The 13,971-nt window shown below is 43.5% G+C and overlaps 1 protein-coding gene across 1 annotated transcript; it reads right to left on the reverse strand.

Moving 5' to 3' along the window:
* Positions 1-11,643: 11,643 nt before the first annotated feature.
* Positions 11,644-12,963, reverse strand: LOC127306732 (heterodimeric geranylgeranyl pyrophosphate synthase small subunit, chloroplastic). The gene has a single exon (XM_051337424.2). The coding sequence runs from the start codon at positions 12,893-12,895 to the stop codon at positions 11,852-11,854; it is 1,044 nt and encodes a 347-aa protein (XP_051193384.1). The 5' UTR covers positions 12,896-12,963; the 3' UTR covers positions 11,644-11,851.
* Positions 12,964-13,971: the final 1,008 nt, after the last annotated feature.

Below are 13,971 nucleotides of genomic sequence, written 5' to 3' on the forward strand. Positions count from 1 at the left end.
AGGCCTAGGGATCCTACTTTCACTAGTGGACACTCTCAACATTGCAATCATAATTGAATATAAATATAAGCACTTCATCATACTACTCTCTTATTGGATAAAGAACTCAAATTCATTGGGCAAGTGTGCAAAAGCACACCTCAAAGGCGTATTCCCAAGTACTAATAAACACCCCACACTGTCACCGTGAGCATTCATAGGAGGTACTAACACACCACCATTCATAAGGGAGTTACACACGGCGCACACACTGTCACCATTACTCCAAGGTCACAGTAACTCCAAAGTTCACATAATAAAACACTTGAATAGCATATGACATCTAGATTGCAAAGCCTACGATCACATAGATGAACAAATAAGTGCTACTCTCAAACATTCTCTTGTTGGATAACAAACACCATTCATTGTGTAGGGCTACAAGAGCACCCTCAAGCCGGAGTAAACAAGCTCCACAACTACATAAAGGAATCACACACGATGCGCACACTGTCACCGTCACACCGTGGAGAGTGAATCCGGAGTTCATATTAAAGTAACCTCTAGAGTGCATAATAGACCGTTGCAATTTAGACCGAGTACTAACATAGCATACACACTGTCAACAATAGTTATGAAAGGGGGAATAGATCACATCAATACTATCATAGTAATAGTTAACTTCATAATCTACAAGAGATTACAATCATAACCTACGCCATGTACTACATGATGCACACACTGTCAACTTTACATCATGGAGGAGGAATAGACTACTTTAATAACATCACTAGAGTAGCACATAGATTAATAGTGATACAAAGCTCATGATCACATAAAGATCACACCATGGGAGAGAGAGATGAACCACATAGCTACCGGTAGAGCCCTCAGCCTCGGGGGAGAACTACTCCCTCCTCATCATAGGAGACAGCAACGGCGATGAAGATGGCGGTGGTGTCGATGGAGATGACTCCGGGGGCAATTCCCCGTCCCGGCGGAGTGCCGGAACAGAGACTTCTGTCCCCCGAAACGGAGTTTCGCGATGGCGGCGGCGCCCCTGGAGTCTTTCTGGAGTATGATAGATTGATGTAGGGTTTTCCGTCGCGGGGGAATTTATAGGCGAAAGGGCGATGTCGGTGGAGTCCCGAGGGGCCCACACATAGTGGGGCGCGCCCCCCTCCTTGGCCGCGCCGCCAGGTGGGGTGGCCCCCTCGTGGCCCCTCTCCGTCTCTCCTTCGGTGTTCTGGAACCCTCCGAGGAAAATAGGAAGTTTGGCTTTTGTTTCGTCCAATTCCGAGAATATTTCCTGTGTAGGATTTCTGAAACCAAAAATAGCAGAAAACAGGAACTGGCACTTCGGCATCTTGTTAATAGGTTAGTTCCGGAAAATGCATAAAAACATTATAAAGTATGACTAAAACATGTTGGTATTGTCATAAAACTAGCATGGAACATCAGAAATTATAGATACGTTGGAGACGTATCAAGCATCCCCAAGCTTAGTTCCTACTCGCCCTCGAGTAGGTAAACGATAAAAACAATAATTTCTGAAGTGACATGCTACCAACATAATCTTGATCAATACTATTGTAAAGCATATGAGATGAATGAAGTGATTCAAAGCAATGGTAAAGATGATGACTAAACAACTGAATCATATAGCAAAGACTTTTCATGAATAGTACTTTCAAGACAAGCATCAAAAAGTCTTGCATAAGAGTTAACTCATAAAGCAATAGATTCTTAATAGAAGGTTTTGAAGCAACACAAAGGATGATTAAAGTCTCAGCAATTGATTTCAACTTGTAACATGTATATCTCATGGATAATTGTCAATACAAAGTAATATGATGAGTGCAAATAAGCAAGTATGTAAGAATCAATGCACATAGTTGACACAAGTGTTTGCTTCAAAGATAGAAAGAAGTAGGTAAACTGACTCAACATAAAGTAAAAGAAAGGCCCTTCACAGAGGGAAGCATGGATTACTCATGTGCTAGAGCTTTTTATTTTGAAAACATGGAAACAATTTTGTCAACGGTAGTAATAATTCATATGTGTTATGCATAAAACCTCCTATAAGTTGCAAGCCTCATGCATCGAATACCAATAGTGCCCGCACCTTGTCCTAATTAGCTCGGATTTCCATGGATTATCATTGCATTACATATGTTTCAACCAAGTGTCACCAAGGGGTACCTCTATGCCACCTGTACAAAGGTCCAAGGAGATAGATCGCATTTGATTTCTCAGTTTTGATAGATCTCAACTTAAGGACATCGATACCGGGACAACATAGAAAACAGATAATGGACTCCTCTTTTTAGTGCTAAGAATTCAACAACAAATAATATTCTCATAAGAGATTCTGAAGATTAATGTCCAAGCTGAAACTTCCACCATGATACATGGCTTTGGTTAGCGGCCCAATGTTCTTCTCTAACAATATGCATACTCAAACCATTTAATCATGATAAATCACCCTTACTTCAGACAAGACGAACATGCATAGCAACTCACATGATATTCAACAAAGGTGTAAAAAGTTGATGGCGTCCCCAGAAACATGGTTACCGCTCAACAAGCAACTTATAAGAAATAAGATACATAAGCGACATATTCAATACCACAATAGTTTTTAAGCTATTTTCCCATGAGCTATGTATTGCAAAGACAAGGAATGAAATTTTAAAGGTAGCACGCAAGCAATTTACTTGGAATGGCAGAGAAATACCACATAGTAGGTAGTTATGGTGGACACAAATGGCATGAGTTTTGGCTCAAGGTTTTTGGATGCACGAGAAGCATTTCCTCTCAGTACAAGGCTTTGGCTAGCAAGGTTGTTTGAAGCAAACACAAGTATGAACCGGTACAGCAAAACTTACATAAGAACATATTGCAAGTATTATAAGACTCTACACTATCTCCTTGTTGCTCAAACACTTTTACCAGAAAATATCTAGACCTTAGAGAGACCAATCATGCAAACCAAATTTCAACAAGCTCTACAGTAGTTCTCCACTAATAGATTTAAACTACATGATGCAAGAGCTTAAACATGATCCATGAGAGCTCAAAACAATTGGCAAGTATCAAATTATTCAAGACAATATACCAATTACCACATGAAGCATTTTCTGTTTCCAACCAAATAGCAATAAGTGAAGCGATCAACTTTCGCCATTGAACATTAAAAGTAAAAGCGAAGAACACTAGTGTTCATATGAAAAAGCGGAGCGTGTCTCTCTCCCACACAAGGTATGATCCAATTTATTCAGAGAACTAAGATAACAAAACGAAAATAAAAGCACACAGACGCTCCAAGAATAACACATAGTATATGAAGCAATAAAAATATAGTGAACAGAAACAGGACCTGATATTTTTATTGATGAAGAAGGGGATGCCTTGGGCATCCCCAAGCTTTGACGCTTGTACTTCTTGAATATATCTTGGGGTGACATGGGCATCCCCAAGCTTGAGCTTTTGTCATTCTTCATCTCATCTCATCATTCTTCTTTCTTACACTTGAAAACTTCCTTCATACAAAACTCATCACAAATCTCATTAGCAGCGTTAGTGTAATGATAATATTAACAAAATCTACAAAGTTCAGTATGACATATGAAAAGCATTTTAATAAGCATTAGCTACTGTAGCACAAATTCAATAAGGTTCTTTGATCAAGAGAACTCAAAAAGGTGGGAAAAAAGATGCAAATGCAAAACAGTGCAATAATCTGTCAAAACAGAACAGTTCGTAAAAATTGATTTTTGAAAAATAGTTACGCTGCGTAACTCGAAAAACTCTGAACTAATGAAAGTTATATAAATACCTGGGGAAGATGCTCGTAAATTGGCAGCTCAAACTTACGTTCTGGTGATTTTTGGCAATTTTTCTCGTGACGAACCAGAAACAGTAAACAAGATTGCAAATCTCCCAAATACCACTTTCTTACCATTAGAGGCAATTCTTGGCACAAAAACAAAATAAACATGATAAGGAGAGGTTGCTACAGTAGTAACAACTTCCAAGACACAGCAAAACAATAGCAAAATAAAAACATGGGTTATCTCCCAAGAAGTGCTTTCTTTATAGCCATTAAGATGGGCTCAGTAATTTTAATGATGCAATCGCAAGAAATAAGAGTTGAAGCAAAAGAGAGCATCAAAAGTAAATAAGAAACACTTTTAAGTCTAACCTACTTCCTATGAAAAGTAATCTTGTAAGGGAACAAGTACTGAAAGCACAAAGCAACAAGCATAGAAAGGCAACACAAGTGCAACTTCAAGATTCTCAACATAAAGAGGGGAAACTTAATATTATTAAGATGCATATAACCATGTTTCCCCCTCTCATAATAACTTTCAGTAGCATCATTGATGAAATCCATAATATAACTATCACATGAAACATTCTTATCATGAGCTACATGCATAAAATTATTACTCTCCACATAAGCATAGTCATTACTATTAATTGTAGTGGGAGCAAATTCAATAAGATAGCTATCTATGTGCCGCCCGCGGTGCAGGCTGCGACAGACACGGCGGTTGGCGTCACGTCTCCTACGTGCATGTCGCCATGCTTGTCTGTGGCCTCGGGGGCGTCGTCTTCACGTGCGTCTTCGGCCCCGTCCTCACCCCCTACTTCGCCCAAGTCGGTGGTTCTTCCTCGACGACAGGCACCAGCCCCTCAGAGGCGTAGCTCTCGTCATGCTACGGAGGCGGATGGTGCGAAGGTGAGGGATGGAGATACTATGACAAAGGCAATGTGTCGTAAGGCGGAGTTAAATTTGGACCCAACATGTATGACCTCAAGTTCTAAATCTTTTTTGCCTCTTTCGGATAATGTTATTTCATCTAAGCTTGCTAGTGTAGGGTTCAGTTTGGGTTCGAATAAAAATGCTATTATCGTTTCAGCTAATGCTTTGAGACATATGGAATTTGATAGATTAAAAGTCAATCCAAAAGTTTCAGCTAAGCCTGTTTCCTCTATTCAGGATGAGGAAGGGCTGAGTGCCACAATAGATGGCCAGCTTCTTTCTCATCTAGTTGGTGAGGTGGCAGAAGTAGATTTGAATGAGTTGATGCTAAGTTATGTGTATGATCTAAAAGCATCCGCTCGGAAATCCAAAGCTAATTCCGCTTCTAAAAAATCTAAGTTTTCTTCCAAGGTTAGATCTATGAAATCTACAATGGTTGCACAATGAATGGTATATGCCCGAATGGCAGAGGTCTAAAAGACTTAGATAAACATGTATATATCGCCGATTGTATAACAAAACATTGTTTAGATTTTGTGGGTATTTCCAAGACCAGGAAGTGAGATTACTCTGGGAGTCTTTTAAACCGCTTCTCTGGTGGGGTTGATTTCTCAAGGTTCACTCGTCCTCCTCGGGGTCGTTCGGGGGGTGTTTTACTTGGCGTCAGGATGGCTACCATGGAAGTGTTGGCTTGTTCGGAAGGAGATTTTCACATTAAACTCCACATCCGTAACAAAGCTAACAACTTCATATGGAGTCTTGTTGCTGTGTATGGTGCCGCCCAAGCTGAGTTCAAGGCTGCTTTTCTGCGTGAATTGGTTAACTTGGCAAAAGATAACCCATACCCTATCATCATAGGGGGGGATTTTAATTTGCTCAGGTTTTCTCACGAGAAAAGTAGGGGACGTTTCGATAACCATTGGCCTTCTTATTCAATGTTGTCATTGACAGTCTGGATTTGAAGGAGATTGAAATGGTTGGAAGACAGTTCACTTGGGCAAATAGTCTTCTGGAACCTACATGTGAGAAGTTAGATCGCGTACTCATGGATCATAATTGGGAATCAAAATACCCTATGGTTAATGTACGTGCTCTTCCTCGTATTGAAGGGTTGTTGGATCATGCTACCATACTATTAACGACCGGTAAGCATAGATCACAATGTAAACGCCAATTCAAATTTGAACTAGGCCGGTTAGAGCGTGAAGGATTTTCGGATATGGTTAAGCGAGTATGGGAGAGACCTGTTGTTGGCTCTAGCCCTATTCAAATGTGGAATAATAAACTCCGCATGTTGCGGAAACACCTTGGAGGTTGGGCAAGGCATGTGGTAGGTTTGTTAAGATCTGAGAAGCTTCGGCTAACATTATTGATTGATGAACTTGAAGCCCTCGCCGAGACAAGGTTTCTATCGCCACAAGAAATTGATCTTAAGAGTCAGTATAATGCGCAGATGGCTTCCATGTTGAGAGAGGAGAAGCTTAAATGGTATCAAAGATCAAAAGTACAGTTTATCTTGAAGGAGATTCGAATACAAGATACTTCTACTCTGTCGCTAATGGCCGACATAGGAAGAAACTTATTCACTATCTTGTTCAGGAGGAGGGTACGACTGTTGGGCACGAACAAATCAAAGCTTATATTACTAATTATTATAAGGCCTCTTTGGGGAACCGGACGAAGGAACTTTCACTATGGAAGAATCCAGAATTCACGATATTCCCGAAGTATCCCCGGAAGAAAAGGCTTTCCTGATAGCCCCTTATTCTGAGGAGGGGGTCAGAAAGGCGGTTTTTCAAATGGATCATAATAAAGCACCAGGACCGAATGGTTTTCCAGCAGAGTTTTATCAAAACTTTTGGGACTTAATAAAGACGGACCTTTAAGCTTTGCTTTCTGCATTGCACAAAGATCAACTAGAACTATTTTGTCTTAATTTCGGTGAGATGATTTTATTGCCTAAGGTTATGGAAGCAGAACGGATTCAACAATACCGGCCTATTTGTCTCCTTAATGTTAGCTTTAAGATTTTCACAAAAACCGCTACTTTAAGGCTTAACTCGGTTGCTGATCATGTTGTGCGACCGTCTCAGACGAGCATTCATGCAAGGAAGGAATATCCTAGATGGGGTAGTAACTTTGCATGAAACAGTGCATGAGCATCACAAGAAAAAGTTGAATGGAGTTATTTTAAAAATTGACTTCGAAAAAGGCTTATGATAAAGTCAAATGGTCTTTCCTACAACAAACACTCAGAATGAAAGGTTTTTAGGATGAGTGGCGCGTTGTAATTCATAATTTCATTTTTGGAGGAAGTGTTGTTGTCAAATTTAATGATGATGTGGGCAAATACTTTCAGACGAAAAAGAGATTACGGCAAGGCGATCCGTTATCACCTATGTTGTTTAACATAGTGGCGGATATGCTTGCTATTATGATTGAGCATGCAAAAGTGGACGGTCTTATTGAAGGAGTAGTACCACATCTGGTTGATGGTGGTCTCTCCATACTTCAGTATGTTGATGACACGATTCTCTTCATGGAACATGACCTTGAGAAGGCGCCGAACCTTAAGTTGGTTCTATCAGCTTTTGAGAAGCTTTCAGGTCTTAAAATTAACTTCCATAAAAGTGAATTGTTTTGTTTCGGTGAAGTCCAAGATGAGGCATCATTATATTCTGAACTCTTTGGCTGCGGAGTTGGCCAGTTTCCTACTGTATTAGCTATCTGGGTATACCGATTCATTATCGGCGACTCACTTTAGCTAAGTGGAAACATGTCGAGGAAAGACTTCAAAAGCGTCTATCAAGTTGGAAAGGAAAATTACTATATCTACGCGGCCGTTTGGTTCTCATTAATTTAGTACTAAGTAATATGGTGTTGTATATGATTTACTTCTTCCAGTTGCCTAAAGGTGTCTTGCATCGGTTAGATTATTTCCGATCTAGGTTCTTTTGGCAAGGAGAGGTGAGAAAAAGAAATACCGACTGGCTAACTGGAACGTAGTTTGCTGTCCAAAAGACCGCAGGACTTGGTATTCATGATCTTGAGATCAAAAAAAGAGTCATACTTGGAAAGTGGTTATTTAAGCTTATTTCAGAAGAAGGTATATGGAAATCAATTCTAAAAAGAAATTATGTAGGCTCGAAGGCTTTGTCCCAGGTGGTTTAAAAACCTGGTGACACGCATTTTTGGGCTGGTCTTACGGCGAGAAAGAAATTCTTTTTCCCATTCACAATTTTCTCTATTAAGGATGGATCTCAGATACGTTTTTGGGAGGATAAGTGGTTAGAAAATACCACCCTCCAGGAACAGTATCCAGCTTTATATAGTTTATATAGTATTATACGCCACAAATCGGATACCATTGCAACGGTGATGCAAGATTCACCAGTTGAGATGTCATTCGGACGGGATCTTGTAGGTCCCAGGCTCGTAGCTTGGAATACGTTGAGCTTGGAATACGTTGCTTCAACGACTTGAAAGGGTTGACGCAAGGGCTTGATGTGGTTAGATGGAATCTAAATGAGAGTGGAAAATTCTATGTTGATTCAATGTATAATGTGCTGATCCAATCCAAAACCGCAGTTGTTAATAAGCTATGAAGATACCTTTAAAAACGAAGGTCTTTGCTTGGTATCTTCGTAGGGGGTAATTCTTACTAAGGATAATCTTGTAAAGCGTAGTGTATTTTTTGTCATCACGATGAGACAATCAATCACCTTTTTTCCAGTGTCAATTTGCGAGATCTATATGGTCAATAACCTAAATAGGTTTTACCTTGCACCCACCTCAGAGTGGCAGTTGGCTAAATGGGGTGGAACGTAGGTATAAAACTTTCATTCGGGTGGGAGCGATTGCCATTATTTAGTCATTTTGGTTGTGTAGAAATGACAAGATTTTCTATGATATTAACTCTTCTTATTTGCAGGTTATATACGATCCACCGCTTTGCCCCGTTCGTGGTTTTTGCTTCAACGCATAGAAAGTCGAGGCTTCTTTATGGAGGTATCTTCACGGTTGGAGGATGTGGTGAAGGATATTTTTTCTCAACATGGCCGGCGGCGTAATCTACGGATAGAGCCTTCGAGCCTTCGACATCTTAGGCGTGTGTCTATGTTGATGAGTCTTCAGTTAGGTGCTAAACAAATGCTTTGTGTGTGAGCCACTCTGATACTATACGTGTGCGGCTGTGTGTATCTTGTTATGCAGAGGCCGGGTGTAATGCTTTTTTAAAAGTAATGAAAGCGTCCTTTATCGAAAAAAACTAAAACAAGATCTCTGCAAGACATTGATGTTATTGTGAGAGCTAAGCATCCCAAATTAGCAACCCCAAACCCACCAGTCCCTCAGAGGCAACCGATTCAAGTATGAACATATAGTAGTAGTTGAATCGGTACATGCCATGCTCTAGAAAAATCATCTTACATCTCTAGTGTATGCAGACAATGCAACCAAGCATTCATATGCTTCACCCATTGCCAAAATCCTTGCTGTGTACTCGGCAATGGGTGCCTTCAGATACTTAGGTCTAAATACCATGATCACAGTCGCTGCAAAGGACTGCGTCTTCCCCAACGAGAAGGTGCTCATCGATGTATTCAACAAAAATAGCATATGTGATCACACGCATTGCCGCCGATATCTTTGGGTAAGCAATAAGCAGAAGATCCCCGCTGCAATCTTCAGCCATGAGAAGTACTTCCCATTAGTTTCTGTAGCATTGGTAATGCACAAAAAGAACTCACTTGACATTCAGAAGGGTCGCCGGAAGAGAAAGCCAAGATTACACATGCTATCATCAATGCTATCTCCTACAAGACTCCAAGTCACATCTTCGAACAAATCATCTCTAGAATCATCTGAAGGCGATGAATCCTCAAAATACTCCAAAATCGAGCTCATCTACAAGAGTTGTGAATTCAATGCCATCTACATGAAACACAAGTTGTATACCTGTCAAGTTGTCATCTAAAATCCAGAAATTTGATCCAAAATTACCTCTCAGGTATTGCGCTGAACACCTTGTAGTGTGCTGCTCGTCACTGACCGTATCGGCAAGAGAATGTTGTAGAACCGTGGACGGTACGAGAGTAGAGAGGATGGATGGAGCCTCACGGTTCTCCAGTCGGGCTGGCAGCAAGCTGGCGCCGAACGCCAAGTTGGCAGCGACAGCGGATTGGCATGGGATGGTGCACGTCCTCGGCTCAATAGAGTGAGGAATTGGTGGCGAAAGGGGCACCTAGATCAAGCTCACATGGCAGCGGCCCAGCAAGACACCCCAAGTTCGGGCTAGGGTGGACTGAAACAGCTGTGAGGTGTGCGAAAACAGTGAGTCAGTCTTGTCCTGAAATGTCCCTAGCACCAAAAATTGAGAGGGTAGAGGGGCCTCTACATGTCTCCCTCCTGCCTCTAGATATAAAGGCTTGGTGTGTGTTTTTATATGGTCCTCTAGAAGAATTATGGATCAAGGGCCACTTTGTGAACCTGTTAAGAGTGGGTTTTTCTCTGTCTTAGAGTTTCTACATAGGGAGGGAAAGTTTAGAGGATACGCTAGCGTTGCTCTCAGCAGGTTGAAGCTTGCTTTCTCATTTTTGCAGTGGCTCCAAACGGGTAGCATTTTCGTGCTTATGCTGCCGTTTTACCATCATGGGAAATATCGCAAAGATCCAAACTACAAACAAGCACAGGAAACAAATTTTTGACAGCTCACAGCAGAGTTATGTTTTACCATGATGAGAAGTTTCACACAATTTCAAACAAGAAAAAAGCAGAGACAATAAATTCCTGACAAATGAACGAGCAGTCTGAACAATTTGACAGCTTACAGCATAGTGGAAATTCTTGGCCAGCTAATCATATAGTACTCGTATTCCCTTGTAGTGCAGACAGAAAATTATTGGTATTTAGCAATAAGCGAATACAGGTTTTTAATAAATAAATTTCACTCTCGACTCCTTGCCCTAGTTGTCCTCCCGCTCGTTGCACTTCCAATATCAACCATTGTCTCCGGCAAGTACAGATGCTCATCAGGCCATCTATCTAAGCTCAGGGACATTTGCGTTCATCGCAAGAGTCCAGTCGCTACGGTAGGAGAGTGGAGAGGATGGATGGAGCTTCACAGTTCTCCGCTCGGGCTAGCCGTGATAGTAGCGGTCGCAAGCTTGGGTGAGCGGCACGCTGGCGCCGAACGCCAAGTTGGTGGATGCGGCGGATTGGCATGGGATGGTGACGTCCTCAACACAATAGAGTGAGGAATTGGTGGCAAAGGGGCGCCTAGATCAAGCTCCTATGGCAGCGGCCTGGCGAGATGGCCCAAGTTCAGGCTAGGGTGGGCTGAAACAGCAGTGAGGTGGGCGGAAACAGTGGGTCAGCCGTGTCCTGAAATGTCCCTAGCGCCAAAAATTGAGAGGATAGAGGGGCCTCTACATGTCTCCCTGCTGCCTCCAGATATAAAGGTTGGGTGGTGTTTTTATATGGTCCTCGAAAAGAATTATGGATCAAGGGTCACTATGTGAATCTGTTAAGAGTGGGTTTTCTCTATCTTAAGAGTTTCTACATAGGGAGGGAAGTTTAGAGGATACACTAGCGTTGCTCTCAGCAGTTTGAAGCTTGCTTTCTCATTTTTTTTTTCACTGGCTCCAAACAGGTAAGCATTTTTCGCGCTTATGCTGGACGTTTTACCATCATGGGAAATATCGCAAAAATCATAACTAAAAACAAGCGCAGGAAACAAATTTTTGACAGCTCACAGCAAAGTTATGTTTTACCATGATGAGAAGTTTCACACAAATTCAAACAACAAAATAGCAGAGACAATAAATACCTGACGAATGAACAAGCTGAACAATTTGACGGAAATTCTTGGCCAGCTAATCATATAGTACTCCTTGTAGTGAAGACAGAGCATTATTGGTATTTAGCAATATAGCAATAAGCACATAAAGGTTTTTAATATATCCCATCTTATTCCAAGAACTTCTGAACTTGTTATGTTTTGAACAGAAACATCAACCACGCACCTAATGTTCTAAACACATATAGTACAAATTTAGAGTTCAAATACTCTAGATGTCACCTGCTCCGATGTTCTTCCATCCACGCTTAAGGCCTTGCAGCTGCATCCTGAAGCTCAAACCCCCTCTCCACGGCGTAGTCCACGAAGCTGTACAAGGGCAGCACCCGATCGCCGTACTTATCGCCGAACCTTTCCGCCTCCGTCTTGGCCTGCGCCTTGAGCTCCTCCACGATGCCGAGCGCACGGTCCATGCCGAGCGCGCGCAGGACGCTGGCATTGCTCCTCATCTTACCGTTCCCCGACGCACTCCTGATGTCGTCGACGAGCTCGTAGAGGACGCCGATGGTGCGGCCGTATCGCCGTAATGCTGCCTCTTCGTCAGGACCCGCGCCACCAAGCATAGCGCCGCAGGCAGCCGAGCACTCGGCCATCTCGCCGAACTTCTTGGTCAGGACCTGCATTACCTCGGCCTCGCCGAGAGCAGTGGCGCCGGCAAGGTCCAGGAACTGGCCGGCGGCCATGCCGGTGGATCCGACGGTGCGCGCGAGCTCCGCGAGGACGCGGAGGAGGACGGCGTGGGGCACGGGGTCCGGGGAGGGGGTGTGGGCGATGACGTGGGTGTAGGCGAGGGGGAAGAGCGCGTCGCCCGCGAGGACGGCCATGTCGGTGCCGTAGGCGGCGTGGGTGGACGGGCGGCCGCGGCGGGTGGGCGCGGCGTCGAAGCAGGGCAGGTCGTCGTGGACTAGCGACGCCGCGTGGAGCATCTCGAGCGCGGCGGCGGTAGGGAGCGCCGCGGCGCGCGGCGCGCCGAGGAGCTCGCAGGCGGCGACGCAGAGCACCGGGGGCGCGCGCTTGGCGGAGCCCTCCTTCCCGGCACCGGGGAAGACGGCGTGGCGCATGGCGTTGTGGATGCTCTCCGGCGGGCGGATGGGCATCGCGGCATCAAGCTCGCCCTCAACCTCCGAGATCAGCGAGGTCCAGTAGCGGCGCAGGTCAAAAGATGGGGACGCGGTGGCGGCGGCGGCGGCGGCGGCGGAGGCCCGGATCGGGAGGAAGCGGCTTGATTTGGAGGTGTCGGGCATCTTCGGGACCGGGAGAGGGAAGGTGGCGAAGAGGGACGAGAGAGCCATGGCGACGGAGAAGTGGGGATGTGGTTTCTTGGATTTGAGGAGTGACCAGGCCAAGGTGAGGTGTTGATACTAATCCGCTATCACTGTGGATTATCAGATCATGCAGTGACGTCATTTAACAAATCCGGCACGCCCTGAAATGTTTGGGCACGGTCCATAGCAGACTTTCTGTTTTTCTTTTTGCCAAACGTGTTACAACCGCACATTTAGGTATACATACCTTCACCCTTATGAACGAGCACCATCGGAAAACCAAGTCCAAAAAACTGATCTATCGATTCTTGAGATCGATGAAGTCACTACAAGTACCTTGTTGTCGACGAGAACACCACCCTCACTGGAAACTATTTCTCCTTTTAAGAGACACAAAAGTGCCGCACCTGAGTTTTGATCGGTGTTGGGCTAGGTGCTCTACACCAATAGAATAGCTATCTGGCTTTGGTGTTTCCACCACCGAAGTTGAAGGGGTTAGTTAGCCTCGGGGAGATCATGCACCTCCTAACGAAGGGGTATCAGAAGATCCATGCCGTCCATTCATTTACCCGTGACAAAGTTTGGGGGAGGGGGAAGGACACTACAGCAAAAGCGTTGAATAGCGGAAACTTATAGCGGATGGATGTTAGGAATTTAGAACCTAGATGCGACAATTTCTAGCCACAGAATCACAAAAAGTAACCGTGATTTTGGAAGTTGCCAACCTAACTTGCTAGTTGGCATATCCCGAGTGGGTCGTGCATTAAATTCGCCACGCGATATGAGGGTCCTTGAATAATATTGGTGTTTGTGCCAACAGGAAGGGATTCACAATGTAGCTGAGATTATACTCGATAGATTGTAAATTTACCAAGAAGGCACACACATATAGCCAATTTTATCCTTTTAATTTTCAACTTAGATTACACCTTCTTAAATGTATTGAACTTCCTTATTCCTCCTTGAAGACAAAAGAGAAATTATGTATCTATCCAAAAGTGATAAACTTCACCATCGAATCCTTGCCCTAGTTGTTCTCCCGCTTTTTGCACTTTCCATATCCACAATTGTGTCCATCGAACGGCGGAGGCAGGAAAAAAGTT

This window comes from Lolium perenne, chromosome 6, assembly GCF_019359855.2.
Source record: "Lolium perenne isolate Kyuss_39 chromosome 6, Kyuss_2.0, whole genome shotgun sequence".
In the NCBI taxonomy this organism is placed as follows: domain Eukaryota; kingdom Viridiplantae; phylum Streptophyta; class Magnoliopsida; order Poales; family Poaceae; genus Lolium; species Lolium perenne.

Excerpts from the sequence above, each read along its gene's own strand:
- LOC127306732 (XM_051337424.2), bottom strand. The coding sequence starts at position 12,895 with ATGGCTCTCTCGTCCCTCTTCGCCACCTTCCCTCTCCCGGTCCCGAAG.